This window comes from Mandrillus leucophaeus, unplaced genomic scaffold, assembly GCF_000951045.1.
Source record: "Mandrillus leucophaeus isolate KB7577 unplaced genomic scaffold, Mleu.le_1.0 Scaffold774, whole genome shotgun sequence".
NCBI classification, from domain to species: Eukaryota; Metazoa; Chordata; class Mammalia; order Primates; family Cercopithecidae; genus Mandrillus; species Mandrillus leucophaeus.
In genome coordinates, this window is record NW_012108408.1 from 1,154,447 (window position 1) to 1,180,396 (window position 25,950).

Genomic DNA, 25,950 nt, shown 5'->3' on the forward strand with positions numbered 1-25,950 from the left:
ATTTTAAAGATGATTTAATTTTTATTTTACTGATGAGATAGTCTAGAGGTCTGAAGTACACTGTTAGTTGTTTTCAGGGCTGGAATCTAAGTCTAGCCATACGAGTGATAGTAGAAACAATAGAAACCTTTAACCATTAATTTCCTATTTCTTGATCAAAGAAAAAAGGGAATAACTTATTATTTTCTCAGTAGGATCTTATATGTTCCAAAGCTTTCTGAGTGAAATCTTTCCCTTCTCTCTCAAAACTCTCCTAAAACTCTCAAAAAGCCTTCCCCATAATGAGGGAAAATCTCAGTACTCAATTCCTCTTCTCTTTTTCCCCACTCAATTTCAGTAATTAGTAGACATGCTGAACAGGGTAAACATGAAAGTCATACAGAAAGGTAAACGGTAATTAAAATACCTTGAAATCAATTTTTGTCTCCTTTGGAAATACAAAGGAGTATTTTTTGTATTAGCTAATTTATTTTCACAGCAGATTATTGTATTTCATTTTTTCACCTTGTTTCTACACACTCAAGACAACTATTGGTAATTTGATAATTATTAATTCTCATTTCTACAAGCAGATAGCTCTCTTTCTTGGAAATTTCATCATATTTAATGAGGACCCATGATATAAGATGTTCCTGCTGTTTATTTCAGACAAGGATTAGACAAAGGTTACTGTGATGGTTACTTTTATGTGTCAACTTGACTGAGCTAAGAAATGCCTTCATAGCTGGCAAAGTGTTATTTCTGGGAGTATCTGTGAAGATGTCTCCAGAAGAAATTAGCATTTGAATTAGTAAAGAAGATCTTCCCTCACCAATGTGGGCCAGCATCCTACAATCCATTGAAGCCCTGAATAGAACAAAAAAGGTAGGATGGGCAACTCCACTCTCTCCCCTGGACATCCATCTTTTCCTGCACTTCCACATCAGAGCTCCTGGTTCTCAAGCCTTTGGGTTCTAAGACTCACACCATTGGCTCTCCCAGTTCTCAGGCCTTCAAAGGCCTCTGACTGAATAATTACACCACAGCCAGCCTTCCTGGGTTTCCACCTTGTCGATGGCAGATCATGGGACTTCTCAGCCTCCACAATTTTGTGAGCCAATTCCCAAAATAAATTTCCACATATATATACTTTACTAATTCTGTTTCTCTAGACAACCCTGACTAATACAATTAAAGAGGGTAGACTCTGTTTACTTTTATTTGTCATTGTTTGGTGAAAATGTAGGTCAGGTTACATACAAGTAAACACTTCACATAAAGACAAACCACCCCTTAGTTGCAGCCTGCACATTGAAGGCTGGCTAATCATCTTCCTAATGACCCTTACTCATTCAGGGGTGAACCAGGTGAACAACTGTGAATTACGCAGTCCTATCCATCACTATTGCTAGAAAAACAGTTCAAAGTACACATTCCAATGAAAGGTGGGCTAACAGCTCCATCTTTCAGTACAAAACATAGCATTCTTTATGAGTAATAATAAAAGCAATTGAAGCCTGGTGGAGTGGTTCATGCCTGTAATCTCAGCACTTTGGGAGGCTGAAGTGGGTGGATCACTTGAGGTCAGGAGTATGAGACCAGCCTAGCCAATATGGTGAAACCCCATCTCTACTGAAAATACAAAATTTAGCCTGGCATGGTGGCATGCACCTTTCATCCCAGCTACTAGGGAGCTGAGGCACAAGAATCGCTTGAACATGGGAGGGGAAGGTTGCAGTGAGCCAGGATTGCAACACTGCACTCCAGCCCGGGCAATAGAGTGAGGCTCTATCTCAAAAAAAGCAAAAAAAAATTATTGAATTTGTATTGAGCACCTGACCTAAGTAAGCACTGTGCTAAGTGCTTTTTTATGTAATATTTTGTCTAATCCTCATAACAACCTGATTGAGTTTACAGTGGGGAAAACTAGTTTATGAAGCGATCAAGTAATTTTTCCCAGGATACAGAGCAAATAGCCATGAGTGCTATGGTTCGAACCAGGTAGTGGGACTCTGAAGCCCACACTCTTAATCACTACATGTCTCCCTCTGTTGTCAACCAGCAAGTACTTTTAGGCAGCTATCACAAGGCACTGCTCACAGCTCCAAAAGCAAGTAATCTTGGAGCTACTATTTAACAAGATGATGATAATGCTTTGGATAAGGTCTATTCCACAACCGACACCTCTTAAAGGGAAATACTAGATTGCACATTACCTTCTTCTAGTATTTTTCTCCATCTAATACCATGAGTCCATTTTCCTTAGTCTTACAGATACAAACCAAAATTTCAGTTCACATTATCTTATGCCCCAAGTGTCCTCCCCATCTTGACTCCTCTCTCTCAGTAAATGGCACCACTATTCTGAAACCCAGACATTAAAGCTGGATTCCTCTCTTCCTGCCTTCTTACCTCTGACTCGGCATTATACTCTATCCATTTGTCCTCTGCACTACCAACACCTTGCTGTTTCTCTGCCTAGAGTGTTTCAGTAGCTCATAGTCTGTTTTCCATGTCTCCAGCCTCACTGTCCATCTTCCAGTCACCAACATCATCTTTCTAAAATGCAAATCTGACCTTGTTACTGTCCCCTTTAAAGCTCTTCAAGTGTTTCCCTACTGCCTAAAGTTCAGACCCCATAACAGAATTCTCCACTGCATCTTATCCTCAGGGTTTAAATGTTTATTTGTTGCTCCCTGAATGTACTATGGTGTTTTCTATCTCTTTGCATTTTCACAAACTGTTAAAGTAGAATATCATTCTATTTACATATTACAGGGTAATTCATTTTTCAAGGCCCAGCTCACGCATCTCCTCCTTTATTAAACCACCTGGTGTAAGCAAGCAGAGTAGCTCACTTCGTCTTTAGTATCCATTGTGTATCTACCTCTGTTATTGAATTCATTCCACATCACTGCTTATATATTTACGCTGTACTTCTCCTACTGGACTTTGAGTCCTTTGATTGTAGAGACCATGTCTTCTTTATTATCCTAGTACTTAGCATGCAATTTTCAAATCAGCATTATCATTCTCATCATCATCATGACTAATATATATTGAAATCTTACTGTATGTCAAACATGGTGCCAAGACCTTCACATACATTATCTCAGTGAATTCTCACATCAGTCCTGATATGGGGAAGTGAAATTGAGATGGCTTAAACAGTTTGTTCAAGACCACTCAACTATTAAGTGACAGAGCTGAGACTGAAACCCAAATAGTTTGATGTCTGTACTCTGCAACCTATTGGCTCAATAAGTTCTCAGCACATGTTTGATGGATAAGTAGATAAACAAATGGATGCACTAATGATGAATCTACAGAAGTAAGTCCCAAGCAGAACATGGCCTGTTCCATGAGTTTTGATGTTTATTCCTCTTTTTTTTTTTTTCCCCTGAAATCTCAGTTGAAATATTCTATACCTGTTTCCCTCTCCCATTCATACAAAGTCTAAGGGGAGATATAAACAAACAAACAAAAAAACTCCAATAGCTTCTGAATTAGACTTTGAATCACATGATCAGTATCCACTTCTGTTGTGAACTTACTAAAGCTCAGTGAATGAATCTGACCTACTTTTTGAAACAAATTTGTTTTGATGTGCAGATTCGGTGATAATTTAGAGATCTTCACTGGAAGCTCACAGAGCATTTTTCTATCACAATTCAAGAAAGCTTCAATAAGCACATCCTTGTGGGTGGAATACCATCTGACGATTATAATGACATCATCCTGAGCCTTGTACTTGAAAGGCGCATGGTGGGGAAAAGCCTGAGTGTGGTGTCACAGACAGCTGGATTGGAAATGAGATCAGCTACTTACATGCAAATCAATTAACTCATCTTCTCTAAACCTCAGTTTCCTCACTGTGAAGCTGAAAAGAATACTCCCTGCAGGGTCATGATGAAGATTATAATAAATACACCTACATCAGGGTGAGTGTTCCATGCATAGTAACTACTGTTACTTGTTTCCAAAACCCCACACAAATGGCATTACTAAGCCCGGCCCTTTCATAAGCTCTCTTTGGGTGGTTACTTTTCTTTTCAGGGACTAGGATATAAGACAAGGATAGAGATGGGGTGAGGGCAAAACACTGCAACTACAATTTTTAGTAATGTGTTCAAATATTTAAATGCTACAATGTTTGTTTTTAAAAAGAATGATGAATGAGATCTCAATCTTATATTTCTTTGCTAGAGTTTGCAAAGAATTTTCACATACTCTTTTTTATTGTACGATGGAGTGGATGTCCACGTAAGTTCTGAGTCAGATAGCCTGGCTATAAACCTCAGATTCTTTACTTTCTAGCTGTGTGACCTTGGACAAGCTACTCCATGACGCAGTTTCTTCCACTGTAAATTAGTGGTAATAATAGTACCTACTGCACATAAATATGCTAAAACATGTAGAAATGTTCAGGACAGTGTCTAGCACAAGGGAAGCACTCTGTAGATATTATTCTCATCAACCAATAATGTAGACAGGACTGATGCTACACCTATTTTATAGATGATGAAACTGAGGTTCACGCAGTGGATGCCCACAGCTTCTGATTTCCAATCTGGAGTGATTTTCAGATACAGAAAAAAGATAAAGAGGAAAGTATCAATACTTTCTCCCAACAAGCAGCAAAATCATTCTGATTAGAATGCTAAGTGCTTATATTATACATATATTTTATAGTAGACAAATTTTCAATATAGTGATGTTGCCTTTTGGTGGGGGAAGAGTTATTTGAGGCTATTTTTATACCATTAATATATGTACAAATTTATGTCTGGGACTATTTATGTGAAACATGGGGTTAATTATTCATTCTCTCCTAGCCTCTGTCATGACTCAATTAGATGCAACATTCTTCTCCATCCCACTTACTCAGGATGTGGCCAAATGACTTGCTTTGGTGAATTGAGTAGGGGCAACCATGTCAGATGGCTGTCTTCGCAGAAGCTTTAACTAATTTGGTTTGCTTCTTCTTAGTCTTCTGCTCTCCGCCATGAGAAACCCATGACTCACATAGCAGCAGCTCCTTTAGCCTGACTTCCAGAATGAAAGATACATGTAGGTTATCATAGGCCTGTCTACCTTAGGCAGAGCCCAGTCAAGCCATGACCAAACCAGCAGCCATCATATAGCTTGATTAAACCACTGAGATTTATGGGCAAAAGTGATTAATACAGGACATTTCAAAGAAAGCACTGTGACTTCTGAATAATGTTTTAAAAAATCAACAAATCCTGTTTTAGAGCTATCTGCTCATATCTAGTCATGTTAGCACAGATGAGTAACACTCTATCTAGCCTTTAATTCTTTCAGTTATGAAAACAGTGTTTTAATGATGTGATCTCTCCAGTTCAAGTTCTCTACTTCTAAGATTCTAGCAAGAAAGTTTACAGAAATAAAGTTATAACATTCAAACATGGGGGAGAAAAATTATGATCTCTACTTTCTGAAAGAGAAAACTGAACCACAAACATTTAGATGGAATCTGAAAATTCTAGAGACTCATCATGGTGACAAGGCACATCCAGGGAAGTGTGGTGGGTTATACATGGAGTAATGTGTGTTGACACTGGGATTCTGCTCTGTGGGCATCCCTTCTACCCCTGATAGCAGCTCCATTAATTTGCCTAATTCTCATTTTTTTGCAAACTAAATTATCCAAACAAACAAAACAAAATGCTGAAGCTACATCACAAATTTCAGAAAGAAAAGAACAAACCCAGTACCTTCTTCCTTCCTCCCCACAGGCAATTATCATATCATCTCAATCTCTTCATAGGCCGCGAATGCCAAGCTACAATCATGGGACCAGCTCTATGAAGGCTCTTTATTGCTCAGGCTTGAGTGCTAATAGCAAATACTGTTTTGCTCGCTATGTGCCAGGTTGTGTTCTAAGCAGTTTTCATGCATTAACTCATTTAATCCAAACACCACCACCAAGAGGTAGGTACTATTTTTTATTTCCATTTTACTGAAAAGGAAACTGAGGCATGGAGAGGCTAAGTGACTTGCCTAAAGCCACAGTTCTAGTAATAGAAAGAACCCAAACCCAAGCACCCCAGCTGCAGAGTTCATTATCATAAACTGCAATACTCTAAATAGCAGAATCCATTTGGAGCTCTGATGACCTTATCCTTCCAACCAACATAATCTTAGCATAAAATTCTGCTTTCAGATTTCTTACAAATTGAAGACATAAGAAAGCAATCCTCATTTCTACTGTAACTCATTATTGTTATATACATAAAATTAAGTGTTTTCCTTGTTTTTGACCGTTAGGTTATCTTATAAAAACCAGAGTAACACAACAAATTAATATCTTTCCTATATGAGTGCCTCTTTTCATTTAGTTGGCATTTCCCCTCCACTGCCAATTAGAACATATGCTTCACAATGCAGGAACTCTGTCGCTGGCCATTTAGTCCAGCCCTCTGAATACTTACTGGTACTTAGTAGGCATTAAATAAATATTTGATGAATGAATGGATGGGTTTGTGAATGAATCACAAGTTCTTTAAGGTATGGATCATCTCTTTGTTCGAGACTATACATACAACAGATATATAGAAAGTGCTGTTCATTATAATTACATAAAAATGAAAGTATAATTTTTGCTTATTTTTCCTTCTTTTATGCTTGTGCTTCCTACTTACATTACTTTTCACAAAAACTTTTTTACAAACATCTGCAGGTGGTAAAGAGATAGCTCTGCAGGGAAAGGGGATTGAAAGAAAGTCCCTGCTCTGCTGAAACAAATAGGAAAATAAAATTCCTGCAATGCATAGGCTTTTAAGACAACAAAATAGTTTCTCAGATTGCAGTTCCTGTGCCAAATTTCTAATAATATAATGCAAGATATGTTTCTAAAATGCATTAGAAATGACTTCATGATTGACAGGATGCTGATAAATAGTTTTAAAGCAGCTAGTGTGCATTTATCATTTTAGATACATGGTTTAAAATTAGAAATAATAACTTATTAAATTGGATTGTGTTTATTTCATTCATTTTTATATCATGAACACATTTTGTATAACTATCACCATATAAAAACTAGATGCCTAAACCATTAAGAAAAATTAAGCTATGGTCAATTTTTTGACGTTCATAAAGCAAAACTGCTACCATATGGAAGTGGTTCGTTTATAGCATAAATTACTAAAAATGCTTTTAAATTGTACATTTGTTTTCAACTAAAATCAGATATTCTTCTTTTTATGAATTAATGGGTCATAAAAACTAAAAACAAAAAAAGTTAACAGAAACCTTCTGTGTTTTGTCTACATGATGGCATGTTATTTCTGATATGCCACAAGAGGGAGCACATGTCTGAGTGAAAGCCCTCCAGTGGCCCACAGAGGTAAATCAAGAGTATGGAGGGAAGAGTTGAGTAGCACTCAACATCACAGTGTCCCTGTTTGTATATGTAATACGCTACTTGGACTTCATTTCACAATATTTTTTCAATAAGATATTTTTGCCACTTGGAATAACAAAAATAAATTTCTTACATACCTTATTTAAGAATCAGGCAGCCTTACGGTTCAAGCATTTATTTATTTGTTATTTACCTGAAATACAAACTAGACTTAATTTCTCAAGCCCAGTGGAAAGAAAGAAGAACTGGACGCCCTTTTTCTGACCGACTTTCATCACCAGGGTCAAAGACTTTTAATTTCCTGTTCAATCCAAAACCCGACACCAGTTCTTCTCAAACGTTCTTCAGACAGAAGGAAGCAAAGAATCTCTTCATCTCCCTCTGTCTTCCACCGCTCAATTTTTAAAATTCTTCCCCTTTTTTTCAGTTTGAGATCATTATGTCTACATGACATCTAGGCCTGAGAAGCAGACAGACCAGTCAATCTCAGTTCTGGCACTTTCCAGCTATCCACAAAAACTATCCATATTGGATTTATCACGGCCACGTTGATAATATATACAATCCAGTACTTTTGTTAGTTATTCAAGCATAATGGTGGTAATAGACTAACAATTTACAGATCTCCATTTTATTTCCTAAATGGTTCAAAAGTGCATCACAGAAAACAGTTCCCAAATCTTTTATTAATCTATTTTATTTTAGATTCAGGGGGTACATATGCAGGTTTGTTATATTGATACATTGCATAATGGTGAAGTTTGGGCTCCTAGTGAACCCATCACCCAAATAGTAAGCTTTGTACCTAATAGATACATTTTTAAACCCTCACTCCCTTCCCATCCTACCCCTTTCTTGAGTCCCCAGGTCTATTATTTCCATTTTTATGTTCATGTACCCATTGTTTAGCTTCCACTTGTAAGTGAGAACATGTAATAATTGGTTTTCTGTTTTTAAGTTATTTCTCTAAGGATAATGCCCTCCAGTTCCATCCATGTTGCTGCAGAGAACATGATTTCATTCTTTCTTAGTATAGTATTCCATGGTATATACATACCACATTTTCTTTATTCAATCAACCATTGATTGACACTTATGTTGATACCACATGACCTTGCTATTGTGCATTCTGCTGCAAATAAACATACAGGTGCAGGTGTCTTTTTGGGATAACCGTTTCTTTCACTTTGTGTAAATACCCAGTAGTGGGACTGCTCAGTCAAATGGCAGGTCTATTTTCAATTCTTTGAGAAATGTCCACACTGTTTTCCATAGGAGTTGTACTAATTTACATTCTCACTACCAGTGCACAAGCATTCCCTTTTCTCTGCATCCTCATCAATATCTGTTATTTCTTGATGTTTTAATAGTAGCCATTCTGAATGGTGTGGGATGGTATTGCATTATGGTTTTAAATTTCATTTCTCTGAGGATTAGCAATGTTGAGTATTTTTTCATATGTTTGTTGGTTGCTTCTGTGTCTTTTGAGGAATGTCTGCTCCTGTCCTCTACATACTTTTTAATGGAGTTGTTATTTTCTTGTTGATTGGTTTGAGTTCTTTATAGATTCTGGACATTAGTCTTTTGTTGAATGCATAATTTGCAAATATTTCTCCCATTCTGTAGGGTTGGGAGTAAACAGGTTGCCTGTTTATTCTGTTGATTGCTTCTTTTCCTGTGCAGAAGCTCTTTAGTTTCATTTAGTCCCATTTGTCTATTTTTGTTTGTGCTGCATTTGCTTTTGAGATCTTAATCATAAATCATTTGCCTAGGTCAATGGCTGAAAGAGTTTTTCCTAGGTTTTCCTCTAGGATTTTTATAGGTTCAAGTATCACATTTAAGTCTTTAATACACTTTGGTTTAATTTTTGTATGTAGAGAGAGGGGTCCAGTTTTATTCTTCTGCATATGGCTACACAATTTTCCCAGCACAATATATTGCATAGGGTGTCCTTTTCTTATTGTTGAATTTGTCAACTTTTGTTGAAGATCAGTTGGTTTTGGCTATGTGGCTTTATTCTTGGGTTATCTATTCTGTTCTATTGATCCATGTGCCTACTTTTGTACCATTACCATTCTGTTGTACTTATTATAGCCTTGTAATATAGCATGAAGTTGGGTAATGTAATGCCTCCAACTTTGTTCCTTTTACTTAGAATTGCTTTGGCTATTTGTGCTCTTTTTTGGTGCCATGTGAATTTTAGAATTTTTTTTCTAATTCTGTGAAATATGACATTGGTAATTTGACAGAAACTGCATTGAATTTGTAGATTGCCTTAGGCAGTATAGTCATTTTAATGATATTATTCTTCCTATCCATGAGCATGGGATGTTTTTCCATTTGTTTGGGTCATCTACAGTTTCTTTCATCAGTGTTTTATAGCTGTCCTTGTAGAGGTCTTTCACCATCTTGGTTAAATGCATTCCTGAGTATTTTACCTTTGTTGTGGCTATTGCAAATAAGATTGAATTCTTGATTGGTTCTCAGGTTGAGTGCTGTTTGTGTATAAAAATGCAACTGATTTTTATATGCTAATTTTGTATCTGGAAACTTTACTGAAGTTATTTATCAAGTCTAGGAGTCTTTTGGAAAAATCTTTCAGGTTTTCTAGGTGTAAGATCACGTCATTGGTGAAGAGAGAAAATTTGAATTCCACTTTTCCAATTTAAATGACTTGTATTTATTTTTCTTGTCTAATTACTCTGGCTACAATTTCCAGTACTATATTGAATAGGAGTGGTGAGAGTGGACATCCTTGTTTTGTTCCAGTTCTTAGAAAGAATGCTTTCAACTTTTTCCCATTCAATATGATGTTGGCTGTGGGTTTATCATCTAAGGCTCTTATTATTTTGAGTTATGTTCCTTTGATGCATAGTTTGTTCAGAGCTTTTATTATGAAGGCATGTTGGATTTTATTGAATGTTTTTCCTGCATCTATTGAGATGGTCGCATAATTTTTGTTTTTAATTCTGTTTATGTGGTGAATTACACTGATCAGTTTGCTTATGTTGAATCATCCTCCATTTATTCCTGAAATAAAACCCACTTGATCATGATGAATTATCTTTTTGGTATACTGTTGAATTCAGTTTGCTAGTATTTTGCTGAGGATTTTTGTTTCCATGTTCATCAGGGATATTAGCCTACAGTTTTCTTTTCTTATCCTTGCCAGATTTTGGTATCAGGATGATAATGATTTTGTAGAATGAGTTAGAGAGGAATCCCTCCTCCTCAATTTTTTTGAATAGTTTCAGTAAGATTGATACCAGCTCTTCTTTGTATGTCTGGTATAGCTTAGCTGTGAATCTGTCCAGTCCTGGTCTTTTTTGTTGTTGGTGGTAGATTTTTTTATTACTGATTCAGTTTCAGTATGCATTATTGGTCTATTTTGGGAATTTTATTTCCCAAAAAATTTATTTCCCAGTCATGATGTCACTTTATCATTTCCAACTGTGCTTCTTTGAATCTTCTCTCTCTCTCTTCTTGTTTCTTTCTTTTAGTTAACCTAGCTAATAGTCTGTCTATTTTGTTTACCCTTTCAGAGAAATAACTTTTTCATTTCATTCATCCTTTGCTATTTCAGAGTAAGAAAGGTTCTTAATAATAAACATTGTCTTAACAGAAAAACAAATTATGTGCCACTATTTTCCATTTGCTTGTACTCTCTACTAAGTACAGTGGCGTTTGTTGTCTCATCTCCTGTAATGCCCTCCCTTATTAATTCCTTCAAAGGAAGTAATTGTTCTCTTTTCTGGGTCTTAAATCACTTTGCATATAACTGGATTATTATGCGTGTCATAGTGTGAGCTATTTATTTGTTTACACAATTATGTCACATTGTAAACACAAATGAAAGTTCTATGATAAATGAGTAAATGTATGAATCAATGATTAAATGAATGGTTAAAAATAGTTCAAAGTGTTTCTCCAAATGTTTTTGAAAATGTCTTTTCTATATAAAGACAAATTGAGGCCAGGAAAAAAAAAAAACAGTACTATTCTTATTAAAACAATTCAACCTTTATAAGAAAACAGTTGTCAGAAAAACTCTTCAACATGCAAAACACCATGCTATGTCTTGAGTACCTTGCTCAAAGAAAGTAAAGAGAAAGGTTTAGAAGATGGGAAGTGCAAGTCTTAATCATGCAATAGCTTATGTCATAGCATAGCATAATTTGACTTAAAGTAATACAAACGATTAGGCAAGAAATGGCTTTTAGCAAGGCTATGAACAGCTTAAATGTCAAGGTAAATAGGAATGTATGAGGTTTGTAAAGGAGAGCTATTGGAGGCTTTTGACTCCTCTAAATAAAACAGAATGAGATACAGTAACCAAAGCAATGCACAAACTTCTATCTATTATATCAAAAAGCAAATAAATAGAGAACCAGAAAGGACATTTGGAGAGATTCGATTATGAACTCTATAATAGATAATATTGTTATATCCATCTGAAATGTTCTAGGTTTAATAATGTTAGTGTAAAAATGTAGGAGAGTGTCTTTATTCATAGGACATAAATACTAATGCTAAAGTTTTTAAAGTTGAGGTGACATGATATCTGCAACCTATACATAGATGTATGTAGATATACAAATAAAGGAGAGAGAGAGAGAAAGTAAATGTCACAAAGTGTTAACATTTAGTAATTTTAGGAGGAAGTATGCAGTTATCAACTTTATCCACAGTCAGGCAGAATGTATACTTATCAACTTTTTAAATAAGTTATGAGAAAAATAGGAAAGATTTTATATGTTTGTATTATGTTTTGGTATTTAATGCTGTGAAGAATTCCGAAGTCAATTCAATTTTCATTCTTTTGTGATTAACTTATTTTTCCCTGGTTATTCACAGAATTTTTTTCATTTTTCCTTGGTATTATAATATCTTGAAAAGATACCCTAGGTATAAATATTTCCACTTACATTGCTTGAAATACTGTGCACATTTTCAATCTGTCAACACAAATTTAAATATTAATATAAAAGAGGGCTCGGCCTGACTTCACCACTACACAATATATTCATGTAACAAAACTATATTTGTACCCCATAATTTATACAAATAAAAAAAATTAAGGGCAAATGTAAGCATGCTTTCTTGAAAAATAAAAAAGAACTCAGGAAAACTTTCTTATGCCACATATTTAACTATTGCTTGCATTTAATTATTCTAATAAATTTCAAAGAAATGTCTTCTCTTTGTGCATCGTCTGTCCTCACAAACTTTAATCTGTTATTCTTTTTCCCCAAAGAGCATCTTAAGCATGCTCTTTATTATCACCAAGTGATCTCTCTCATCAATTGCCTTTTTATGCTGCTTTTTATGCTTAATTTCATAGAACTTGTGCTTTCTTGTATTTTGAGATTTCAAATCAAATGTTTTCAAAACTTATCTACTGTTCCTTTCAGTGAATTATATCCCAAATGTAGGAGTTTTCTATCTTCACGTTATTATCATCTCTTATAGTACTCTTTTTCCCAAAAAATGTTTTATAGAAAACTTAACGGTTCTATAACCAAGTAGTCTGAGATATTCAGGGTTGAAAAAGTTCTATTTCTTTGTCATAAGACTTATCAGAGACTTTAATATGCTTTGTCAAGTCAAAGCAGAGATAATGTAACACGGGATACCTTCAAGTGCACTTAACTGCTGAACCCTCTTTCCAATGAAACACTGTTGGCTTATCAAAGAATTGGGGTCCTAGAAGATAAGTTGGGAAATTCTGTTATTGGGTATCCAGGATCTCACGACTTTTTTTTTTTTTTTTTTTTTTGGTCATTATACTCATCTTTGAATGAAAAGAAACCTGGTACTTAGAAAAACATGCACCTGTCCTCCTCGCTATGCATTTGGATGAGTCTACACTTTCCTCTGTTAACTCATACACAGCAGGGCTGCAAATGCATTAAGTCTCTAAACATACTAACAATGTCTAAAAAATATTCAATCCCTATGATTTTGCCCGAAAAAGAGTGGATCTTCCCCTACTTTACAGGCATGGCCACTGACAATAAGAAACAGAATTTAGGCCAGGCGCGGTGGCTCACGCCTGTAATCCCAGCACTTTAGGAGGCCGAGGCAGGTAGATCACGAGGTCAGGAAATCGAGACTATCTTGGCTAACAGGGTGAAACCCCATCTCTACTAAAAAAAAAAATACAAAAAATTAGCCGGGTGTGGTGGTAGGCACCTGTAGTCCAGCTACTCGGGAGGCTAAGGCAAGAGAATGGCGTGAACCTGGGAGGCGGAACTTGGAGTGAGCCGAGATCGCACCACTGCACTCCAGCCTGGGCAACAGGGCGAGACTCCGTCTTAAAAAAAAAAAAAAAAAAAAAAAAACAGAAACAGAATTTAATACTTTGCAAATGTTATGACCTGCAATTGCAATTGTGTCCCTTGCTCCTTGCTCAAAATTTATATACTGAAGCCTTAAATCTCAATGTGATGGTGTTTCGAGGTGAAGACTTTGGGAGGCGATTAAATTTAAATGAGATCATGAGAGGTGGAGCCTCCATAATGGGATTAATGCCTTTATAGGAAGAAAAAGAGACCAAAGCCCTCTCTCTGTCTCTGCCGTGTGAGGATACAATAAGAAGGTGGCCACCTGCAAACCAGGAAGAGAGCCCTCACCAGATAACAAATCTGTAAATAGAAACGAAAGGAGCTACGTGGTGCCCAAGGAAGGGTCAGATCATTGAATTTGTTCCACTTAGGAGGGCAGAAGCTGCCAGGTTTTCTGCTAACTGCACATCTTGCCTCTCTAAAACATGCCCTAAAACAGAGCATGAGTGAGAGCATCCTCCTATCTTCAACTTGATTAGCACTGATCTGATGCATAGGTCAAAGTCTATTCCAGTCACTTAACATCTCAACCTACATTCACACTGAAGGTGTGAGAATATCTACCCAGATTCTAACAAACCATTGGTCGATAGACTTAGTTCATAGAGCTACTATGATTCTGCATCTCTTATGTATGTTTTGAATAGTTGAATACGAAGTAAGAGGATGCTAAGTCCAGCCACCATCTTAATCTAAAAGTACAAAATGTAAATAAAGGGTCAATTTACTTTAGCTGTTAATAAAATCAAAAAATCAAGGGGGTAGAATATATCATGAATTACAAAAAGATAGCAATTTCTCGCATGACTTATCAACTTCCTACTTATTTATTTAATATCTGAAATGGATTATTATAAAGCAGCATCCAAAGAGTAATAATAGGCATTATTTCTTTGTTATGTTTTCCTCCAAATTGCTCAAAATATCAACACAAAAAAGTCTTTTTAACAAACCAAAGTAAGCAAAACAAGAAAAGAAAATTTAGACAAGCCAATATGAGGGGTTCACAGACAAGCAAAAGAGCGAAAAAAAAAAAAAAAGGAAGCCTTATAAAGATATTTCTAGAGATGTTAGTTTTGAATTTTCAGTAAGATATAAGATTTCTTCATGAACCAGTGCCCTAGAGAAAAAGGTTCTTTGCCTGTGCATCTGTGTGTATATGTGTGTATACAGATGCAAACACAGATATATGTGCACATAATAAAATGTTAATTTAACTTTATAGAGTATTTAAAACATTTGAAATATAACTTATCACTAGTAATGTTAAGAAAAGGCAGTACATACCATAACTCACAGAAAAAGTCACTTGCAATTATAGGCAATGATATTTGCAATTAAGCTGAACACAACTAAATTATGACTTTAATTAAAAGGCATTTTCTAAGATGGCACCAACATGTTTAAAATTTAATACATTTTATATGAGATACTGGAGTTATTAACATAACATTCTCTTTCTGCAGCATGTGCACTTTTTAAAAAGCAAAACATCTTTAACCAGTATCAAAATGCTCCCAGAATCCATAGAAGTTTCAGTACATAATAAATTCAAGCAGCAATATTTTTTGTTTTTCCAGTCATTTAATACGTGTCTCTACTTGGGACACATAATTGTATTTACATCTGTAGTTAATGGTAATAGAATTGCTGACAAACACTAGTGGCCATAATGTTCGCATTAATTTTAAATGAAGAATGAATGAATGGCTCAAGGAACTGATGATGAAATTTAGAACATTTTGTGATTGGACTGAGTCACATTAGAATGACTCTGAAGATCTCAAAAGTTTGATTGGAATCGTGGTAGCTGAAGAGTCTGTATAAAGTGAGTTTGGGACTGAACTCTGTGCCTGGCAGAGACATAGAGGGTCACACTAACAAGTGATATGTCTTTCTGAGTGTGTTTCCTCTACAAAAGTCTTATTACCTGGAAGAAACTGACCTGCCAAGGTGTGAAATTGTCTTTCTAAAATAAGTCTGAAACACAACAGATAGGAGGATTATTTGTGATCTTACATGGCCTAGACTTCTAAGGTTTAAGGCAGTGACAATGACCTTGATTATCTCTGCGCCTTGTAGACTACAATGTAAAGAGATGTTTCTGTGGCTACTGATTTTACACAACTCTACTGTAAACTATGAAGACAGAGAAGAAACATGAAATAGAAGCAATAAAAATGTGTTCTTCTACTCAAGGTGTTTAAAATCTAGTTTGAGATGCACACTTTTACCTACAGTGAAAAAGCCTCTCAAATTTCAATGAGTCTTTTAATTTGTAAGTTCAACATGAAGGATATACAAGGTCCACAGGAAAGGAGACACAATTTTCCTAAGGAAGCTGTTACTGTTCTCATTACTTTTTGAATTGCCTTTAGAATTAATCACAAGGCATGCAGAAATACTTACAAAGTTACAAGTCCACAGTAGCATTCAAGGTAATCATCTATATTATTCAGAAAGTTGCTTTGGATTATTCTGCCTACTTCCAAGTATCAAAGCTGCCCTTAATGAACACATAATTACCCCAGCTAAGGGATATCAAATAATTATCACATAAAGCAGTGGTCTTTCTAAAAAGGCAATTCTACCATTTGTGCAATATTTTGAACAACGGTAATCAATTACTTTGAAGAGCAAAACATTTATTTGGTTCTAAAAATTCTAATATGCTTATTTTTCAATTAAATTATGTCACTAGAGAGGCCTATTATATTCTCAAGAACTGACTTCACAGTGATCACAAACTTCTATTATAAAAGTCCTGCACACTCCATGGGAACTCCGAGTTCACTGTGAGGAAATTTTATCATAGAAAGTACTCTGCTCAAAATCAGTACAAACAAGTCTCCCTCACCAAAAACAAACAAACAAAAAAAACAGAATGGCTACTTGTATGTTCACTCATATGTGTCTCAAGCACCTCTGAGATTATTTCCCTTGGTTCCCTCCCCTCTCTCTGTAAATCATCCCCTCCTAAATACCTCATTTGGCCAAAGCCACCACTATCCCCCAGTCCCTCATGTCAGAGATTTGACATCCATTCTAGAATCTCATTCTCCCTTATTTTGCCCCATTTCTGATTAGTCACCAGTTCCTGTCCGATTTATCTTCTAGATATTTCTCTCCTCTATTCTTTTCTCTTCTTTCCTCATAACTCTGTCCTGGTTCAGGCTCTCATTTATAGAGAAAGGAGACTGTAGAAAAGAACCCTGGGAACTCTTTCTGGATTGCAAAGCAAAGGGTTCACTAGGCCTGCCCCACTGTCACCCCAGAGGGACTGCACCTGAACTCAGCTTCCCACAGGCCAAGTGATTTCCTCTTCTGAGCAAAAGGAGCTGCCATTTCCCACAGCACTTGAAGCTCATAGGTGCTGGGCTTTCCAAAGAACCTTGCAAATAACTGATAACTAAACTCAGACTGCTTAGCACCAAAGCAGTCTTTATCCCCAGTCCTTGGGCGACTCCCATACTTGCCCATAAAAAATGAAGAGCAACAGAGGGGCCCTATGCTTCTGGGGGTACCCTCTGCTACAGTAGAGACAGTGCAGCCAGCTGAGCTTGGGGTCGGTTGCTTCTCTCTTCAGAATGCTGACGGACTCTGCTCATCTTGCACCTATAATTTCAAACAGCAACTAGTGATTCCACTGTGTGTGTTCCTCTCGTTTCCCGACAGGCTATTGCCTATAAATCTCTCATCCATTTTCGACATTAAAGGCAATATCCAACAGACAGATGACACCAATTACTTTCTGCCTAAAACTTTGCTCTGTAGAACAAGGTCCAAATTCCTCAGAGTGATATATAAGGTCGTGAACAGTCTAGCGCCAACTTTCCTTTCCACGCTTACTTTCTACCATTCCTCCTCACCTTCATCCACTCCCCACATGCACCCACACACCTGCTCAGTCCGCCACACTTCCAACTACTCCACAAAACACCAGAAAAACTCACAAATCTGTGCATTTGTCTTTGCCAGAAATAATCATTTATACACAGCCGCCTTATAACACAAATTGATACCTTCCCTGACTTCCCTCAGAGACTTGGTGCCTGCCCTCTTTTGTCTCACAACAAAATAACTGTATTGTAATTCTTCTCTAGACTGAGTTCAGGGACTGTGCCTTGCTGGTCTTGGCTGACTTTCACTTACCAGAGGGCCTGGCACACAGTGGGTATACTGAACGCCATTGAAGAAATAAACAAAGGTATAAGTAAATGTCAGCTCCTAGATGCATCACCCTGAATATTATTAATGAGCTCTTTTCCCTTATGTCCTCAATGTAGTCATTTTTCAATTATCTTCAATATATTATTACTTGGTGCTGAATGGGTTTCACTGATGAAAAATCTGAAAGCTCTAGTACTCTGTAGGCTTTTACGTGCATAGTTGCCTCAAGTAAAATCACAGTATTCAATGCAGAATCTCCTCTGAAAAACTCAGCTGCAGCTCAATTTTAGACCATAAAGTGCATTTTCTTTAAAGTGTACGTTAAACAATGAATAATACTATTGCTTATAGGATACCAACCAGCAAATTAATATTAATGGTAATAACAATAATAGTTTCCTTTAAAGTGATTGATTGAAGTTAAGAAATAGCCAAACCAGTTGACATGCAGTTAGAATTTGGTATTTTTCATCAGAAAAACAATTCACTGCCAATGACAAATAAGAGTAGGGTCACTAAAACTACCTGTCATGCATCTAATGAAGACAGATTCTCTGGCTACCACATATAATATGTAATATCCAAAAGTGCTGCTGTAATTCACAGCTAATTAGTGTCTTGCCGTTATGAGAGGTGTCATGGCCCTAACTCTCTTTTCAGATCTACTCAGACCTCACAAGAGCAGACAGCCATGCAGGGATCACAACAACCCAATTAGCACCCACCCAACCTTGGGCTGCTACTTCTCAGCCCACTCAGCATCAATAAATCATGCACCCTCATGAAGCTCTTCTCTGACAGCTCCAAGCCATTGTTGCTCAAGGAATAAAGACAATACTTCTAAGGAAACCCACGTGGAAAAGAAAGAGATAGAAAAGGGATATTATTTGCCTTCCTTTAGCAGCAAAGCAGTCAGCAAAATTGAAGACCATCAATTCAAACTGATTAAGAAGACAACCGCACTAAGAAATAAATCTATGAGTGGTGTATCTGAAGATCCTTACTGATAATCAGCAGTCAGCAATTGGGTTGTTTGTTTGTTGGTTTTAATGTGGATATACTGAAAGCCCTTTTTCTTTCCATTTTTCTCCTGTAAAGACTTCCCTCTGGCTAATAAGAAAAATTTCCTTTCAGTAGATCATAATGGTATGCATTTACTTTGTCCCCCAGTGAATACACAGCAATCAGATAATTTGTTTAAAATACTAAATTGTTTGACTTCATTGAAAAGAAACTCATAATGATATGCTGGTTTCTAAGCAAGGCCTGCAGAGCTTCCTAAATCCATAAGCAAGCTCTAGAGTATTCACAGCACATAACAGCCAATATCCTTGTAATTTTGTTCTAAGCCTATAAAGCTGTTTTGTTCCATAATATTCTACTTAGAGAGTATTCTGAACAGTCACTGTAGCCTGGGCATTATTCAAAGACATAATTCAGGTAATTCTGCTTTGAGTTTGTTTTCCTCATGAAAGTATCATTCTTTTTTATTGTTGTTTGTTTGTTTTTTGAGACAGAATCTCACTCTGTCACCCAGGATGGAGTACAATCGCATGGCCTCTGCTCATTGCAATCTCCACCTCCCAGGTTCAAGCAATTCTCATGCCTCAGCCTCCCTAGTAGCTGGGATTACAGGTGTGCACCACCATTCTCCATTAATTTTTGTATTTTTGGTAGAGACAGGGTTTCGCCATATTGGCCAGGCTAGTCTCGAACTCCTAGCCTGAAGTGATCCACCCATCTCAGCCTCCCAAAGTGCTGGGATTACAGGCATGAGCCACCACACCCAGCCTCATTCTTCTGTATTTTTAATGCTAATCTAAAAACATTTGATCTAGCTTTTGACTAAGTAACTGCCACCTAATTTGATATGTATTGCCAAAGACAAATAAACAAACAGGGATGTACTTAAACAAGGAATTCTCTTATAAATCTTCTTATTAAGCATAAAGATTTCAAAAAGATTTTTCCTCCTCTGAATATATTACCACGAAAATATTCAAATATTCAAATATTTATCTGTAAGGATATCCACCGTATCATATTTTATAGCAGCAAAATAATTAAAATGTATGAAATGTAAAATAAGTCAAATAAATGATGATATACCCATGCAACTTCTAAAAGTAATAGGGTAGAAGAATATTAAAGGGCATGCAAAAATGTTCACAAGATACTGCAAGACAGAAATAAGAAATATGGAGCTTGGGTCGGGCGTGGTGGCTCATGCCTGTAATCCCAGCACTTTGGGAGGCCAGGGAGGGTGGATCACGAGGTCAGAAGATTGAGACCATCCTGGCTAATACGGTGAAACCCCGTCCCTACTAAAAATACAAAAATTAGCCTGATGTGGTGGCATATGTCTGTATTCCCAGCTACTGGGGAGGCTGAGGCAGGAGAACTGCTTGAACCCAGGAGTCGGAGGTTGCAGTGAGCCGACAAGGCGCCACTGCACTCCAGCCTGGGTGACAGAGCGAGACTCTGTCTGAAAAAAAAAGGAAAAGAAAAATGGAGCCTGGATCCATGTTATACACATACATGCATACATGCATGCTCACAAGTATGTATATACATATGTGTGTATACATATGTGTGTATATTTATCTATATATACATAGATGTATAGATATATACACTATTAACAAAAGTTAACCTGAAAGAATCAGTCCTTCAAGATGGATCCCAAGTAGCTAACTGGTCCTAAATTTAAAATAGAACCAAGGGTCCATTTGCTGATAGAGGTCACACACATACTCTGAGTTTCCTGAAAATCCACACGTCTTTAACTTTGGGACTTTCAGAACTTACCTGCCTTGGCCAATCATGACTCAGCTGTATCAACCAATCAGGACTCAACTTTAACAATCAATCAAGGGTCAGCTGTATTAACCATTCAGAACTAAGCAAGTTTTAATCCCTCATTTGCATAAATGAACCTGACTGGGAACCTGGGTGGTAACTTTTTTATGAAACCATAATCCTCCCTTTGTTATCTGGAATGCACCTTTGTTTTACACAGAAGGCTGCATCTTCTGGGTCTGCAAACTTCACTGGAATAAAGTCTCTTTCTTTCAAATTCCTTTTTGCTCAGTTTTGTTTACAAAACACACACATGTATTTCATTATTTACAAGCTAATGTTTGATGCAGAATCTCTCTGAAAATTCATTTTCAGAACACTATTTTTCAAAACAAAAATTTGGTTTTCTGTGTATAGGGGTCTGAGTATGTATGTATAAGTGTATGTCCATAAAAATATACTTATAGGTCAAGAATTTTTAAAAATCCTGTCAGGAAAAGCATTTTGATATTTAAAATGCATCTTTAGAAAGTCTTATTCTAGATTCTTCTTCTTTAAGCTGTTTGCTTATAGAAAAGTTTTTTATGTTTCGTTCATAATGAGAAAAAAATGCTATATGAGATATTCACTTACATCACTTGGATATACAGATGTGGACTGGTGTGAAGTCCCAGCCTAGTGGAGCATCTGTTCTGAGTGGCTAATGCCTATCCTATATCAGTCATTAGACATTTTGATTATCATCTTGGGTATAAACAACATTTAAAAGGTAAGTGACAGGCCAGGCATGGTGACTCACACCTGAAATCCCAGCACTTTGGGAGGCCGAGGGGGGTGGATCACGAGGTCAAGAGATCGAGACCATCGTGGCCAACATGGTGAAACCCGCGTCCCAACTAAAAATATAAAAATTAGCTGGGTGTAGTGGCGCGTGCCTGTAGTCTCAGTTATTTGGGAGCCTGATGCAGAAGAATCATTTGAACTCGGGAGGTGGAGGTCGCAGTGAGCCGAGATCGTGCTACTGCACTCCAGCCTGGCGACAGAGTGACACTCTGTCTCAAAAAAAAAGGGGGGGGGGGTAATTGACACATCACACATAATCATATTTCAAGAATGAACATAAGAACTAGCATTCTCTAACCTCTTATCTGTGGAATTAGGTAGTAGTGAAGTTGAATCCATGTGGTTCTGGAGTACCACATTGACTCAGTGTCAGCACAGTCAGGACCTGAAGTATGGAAACTCTGCAACACCTGCCTCAAAACCACTGCCCCTGATTCTCTCCAGCTTCAACCCATCTGCCCTGATATTTGGAACTACCAGGTGTGGAGAAGGATAATGTGTACCAAATACACACAGCCTGGCCAGAGTTCAGGTCAAATCAAAGTTCCCAATACACATGGAATTACAGCCTGCTTTCATGTGGCATCATGACGGCTGCCCTGATTTCCAGCTCGGTGAGTCAGGCAGACACAATGAGGTAAATGGGCATCATGTTTAATCAGCATTTATTGCAGGGCAATAGGAATATAGGGAAGCAAAGCCTTTCCCTCCACAAGGTTCACATCTAATTGGAGAAACAGAATAATATGTGTTTAAAGGGGATGATAACACAAATGACAGGTCTAGACAATACAGAGAACAGAACAGGGCAAGAAGAGATAAAGCCTCACATTTAGAGATGACCTAGTGTAGAGTCTTAAGGAAAGATATTCTGCAACCTGGCAATATACCTAAAAATACAGCTTTTTCAAAGCAAAGACATCTATTTAGGTACGTGTACCTACTGAGTACATTTTCAGGTCCCCTGTGCTTCTTTTTTCCTAGGGCAGTGTAAACATGTACTTGATCCTTAGGTGAAAAACTACATTTGACCAAATTTTACATAATATGGGGTTAACTACATATATTTGTATTAATCATTTCAATTCATTTTGTGTTTACCAAAGACAATTGAAATGCTAGAAGAAGAAAAAAAATATTATAGCAAGATTAATTTTGACAACAGTGTAGTTTTTGTTTCTTCCTTATCATTTCCCTAAAAGAATCCTAGATAATGCAAAAGTTAGAAAATGTCACCAGAAATGTTCTCCATTTCATATCTAGAGCATATATATTTGAAACTGTTTATAGAGACTTCTAGCCATAGACAGTATCTTTTGGCTAATTTTTATATTACTCTTCAGTAGTTTAGTATTAATTTTGGTGCTACTGTAAAGATAAGAAATAAGGCAAATTTTAAATTATCATGTCCATATTCACACAGAAAGCTCATGACTGCAGACCCTCAAGCTCATATTGAATGACACAAAACAATACCCATACCTGAAAGAGAGAATTCTCCTTTTTGGCTTTCACTTTCTCTGATTAGAAAGGCACCCGTCTTATTTTCTGAATATAACAGTTGTTTCTCTGCATCTGATCTTCTGATTGCTCCAAAGAACCACCTAAAAGAGAGATACGTAAATGTTAATTAACCAATTAACATTCATTTTTTAAGGAGGAAAAAGCCTGGCAAGATAGTATTCTGATATCAGAAATGTTTGGCATTCTTTAGTGAAACTATTACAGGCATAAGTGGTAGCTTCTGACAATTGAGATGATTTTTCAGAATGCCTGTAACCCACACCAACGTTTATTTTTTCTTAACTACAAAGCAGGAATTTGAACTACCACATCCCTTCTCACAGCTATGTTCTGAGAGGTCCTGAGACTTCCCTCTATCAAAGCCAAAGCCCCACTGTCTGCCTGCCATGTATGTGTGCCACGTCCCAGGCTCTAAAATGACTCATCATCTCCATCCAACCGTCCACTGCCTCCCCTAACACCTCCTAGCTGTTAGGAGGCAAATATTCCAATCAAAGGATTCATGTACTTTATGTTAAAGTATGACGGATTAAAAATGTAGTTCTCTGGATATTAGTTCCTTTCTTTTCCCACCTCCGCCACTGTCCAACCCTGCCATAAGATGAGATGATTTTGCATATCTAGAAGGAATTTATTAATATAAAGGAATATTTAAGCAGTGGAGAGATTATTTGAAAAAGATACGTCTGTCCAGGAAATACCCTTTTAGTAACACCTCCACTTCTTATCTTTTCCCCTCTTATCTTTACCATTCCAGAAATATAAAAGTCAGATACTGAACACACAAGTTTGTGAATGCAATCATCATCAACAAGGAATTATGGATCATTAATATCAAAGCCACTGTCACATGTATATCACGTTAATAGAAACCAATTGTTCTAATAAGAGGAAGCTGTGAATTCCTGCTTTATACAAATTACCCCTCACTGTAGGGCCATAAAGATGATCATCATCATTAAAGATTTTAGGTAAAACATTGATCTTTTCAGGTAACTTCTTTAAAAATGTAAACACTCCAAGAGAAGAAATGCAGGCTTGAGGGAAGAAATACAGGCTGGGAGGAAAAAAAAAAAAATGTGTGCTATCAAAATTTAACTTGAATTTGATTGACAGGTCATGGGTATTAGAGAATATGAGTGCCCTAAGAATGACCCATTGAAAGGCATTTGGGGGAAGGAATTGAAAAGTGAGACATTAACATATATAAATATTACCTTCTAACAAATGCAGGGTGTTTGTTTATCATTTCCCCAATTATCAAATTGTAAATTACAGACATTAACTGTATCTGTCAGGATATGCCAGATCATCTTGGAGTAATGAACAACTCCAAAAATCCCAGTAGTTTAAGACAACTGGTTTCACTCAGTTCCAGGTCTATTAAGGTATTGAAGGTCATCTGGAGCTCTGCTTGCTGTCAGTCTCACTCAGGGAGTTTCTATCTCCATGCTTCCATGATTGCTGAGCCAGATTGGAAAACATGGGGAATCACAGGCTGGTTCCTAGAGCTTCTATTTAAAGATTCTACTCAGAAATGAACCCACTGGCAATAAGTCTCATAGTCATGCCTAAATATAAAGAGAGTAGAAAGAGCCAATCCCACCATTTCTCAGAAGGTAGAAAATTGGAAACATTTGGTAGACTATACCAGTGACTCTGCATTGAGTCAGTATCAGGAGCAAATCGATGTCCATGGACTATTGTTTATGCAACCGAAACTATGCAAGTCATGGAAACATTCCAAAGTGGACATGTAATGAATTCACAGAAAAACAGAAATGCATGTTTTTGATTATTGCAGAAACAAGTCAATAGAATACTTGAACATAGTAAAAAAAACTGAGACCTAAATATACAAATTAGTGATGAAAGGATGGATGATTCAATAAATAACACTGGTACCACTAATAATCCATATGGGGAAAAAACTGATACTACCGACAGCATACACCATAATTTCACATAGATTAAAGGCCTACTGTAAAACGCAAACTTCAAAACTTTCTGAGGACATTGGACTAGGGAAGTTTTCTTAGGCAAGACAAAAACAAAAAGACATAAAAACCTTAGGGAAAAGATTGATAATATTTATTACATCACAGTTAAAATCTTCTACACCAACAAGGTCACCATGAAATAAAATTTGAATGTAAGACAAAAACCTGGAGAAAATAATTGCAAAGTATATAACCCAAAATAGGATTAGTATTCACGTTATGTTGAGACCGATAATCAATAAGAGAAAGACAACACAGTAGAAAAATTGGCATAGGATATAAAGATGCCTGGATATAATTGGGCAGTTCACATAAAAAGAAACTCCAAATAATTAATAAAAATGACAGGAACGTGGCCTCTACACGTGCTGGTGTTAGGAATATTACATATAAAACCACAATGAAATATTATGTTAGACTTTCACATTACAATTTAAAATGCTCACATTATTAGTTATTAAGGAAAATGTGAAACAAGAGCTTTTATACAGTACTAGTGGTAATACAACTGGCACAAATAATTTAGAAAGCAATTTGGCACTATCTGATAAAGCTGAGTATTTATGTACTACTCAATTTCACTTCTAGACTACATGTTGTATGAGCTCAAGAAGATACACTACAAGAACATCCATTAAAGAATTCTAGCATTGCAAATTTGGAAACAACCTAACTGTCCATCATAGGAGAAAAGATAAACTTAGTTATAGATATAAAATGGAATACTATATAGAAATTAAAACAATAACTGGGCATGGTGGTATGTACCTATAGTCATAGCAACTCAGGAGACTGAGGCAGGAGGATCACCTGAGCCCAGGAGTTCAAGGCTGTAGTGCACTATGATCGCACCTGTGAATAGCCACTGCACTTCAGCCTGGGTGACATAGAGAGATTCCAT

General features: G+C 36.7%; 1 protein-coding gene across 2 annotated transcripts in view; it reads right to left on the reverse strand.

The window, feature by feature from the left end:
- The window catches only part of FRK (fyn-related Src family tyrosine kinase), a 114,994-nt gene that overhangs the window by 33,193 nt on the left and 55,851 nt on the right, over window positions 1-25,950 (reverse strand). For both annotated transcript variants that reach the window (XM_011966793.1, XM_011966794.1), the window contains one exon: window positions 23,008-23,129. In XM_011966793.1, the coding sequence (XP_011822183.1) occupies window positions 23,008-23,129 (122 nt within the window). The remainder of the gene's footprint in view (window positions 1-23,007; window positions 23,130-25,950) is intronic.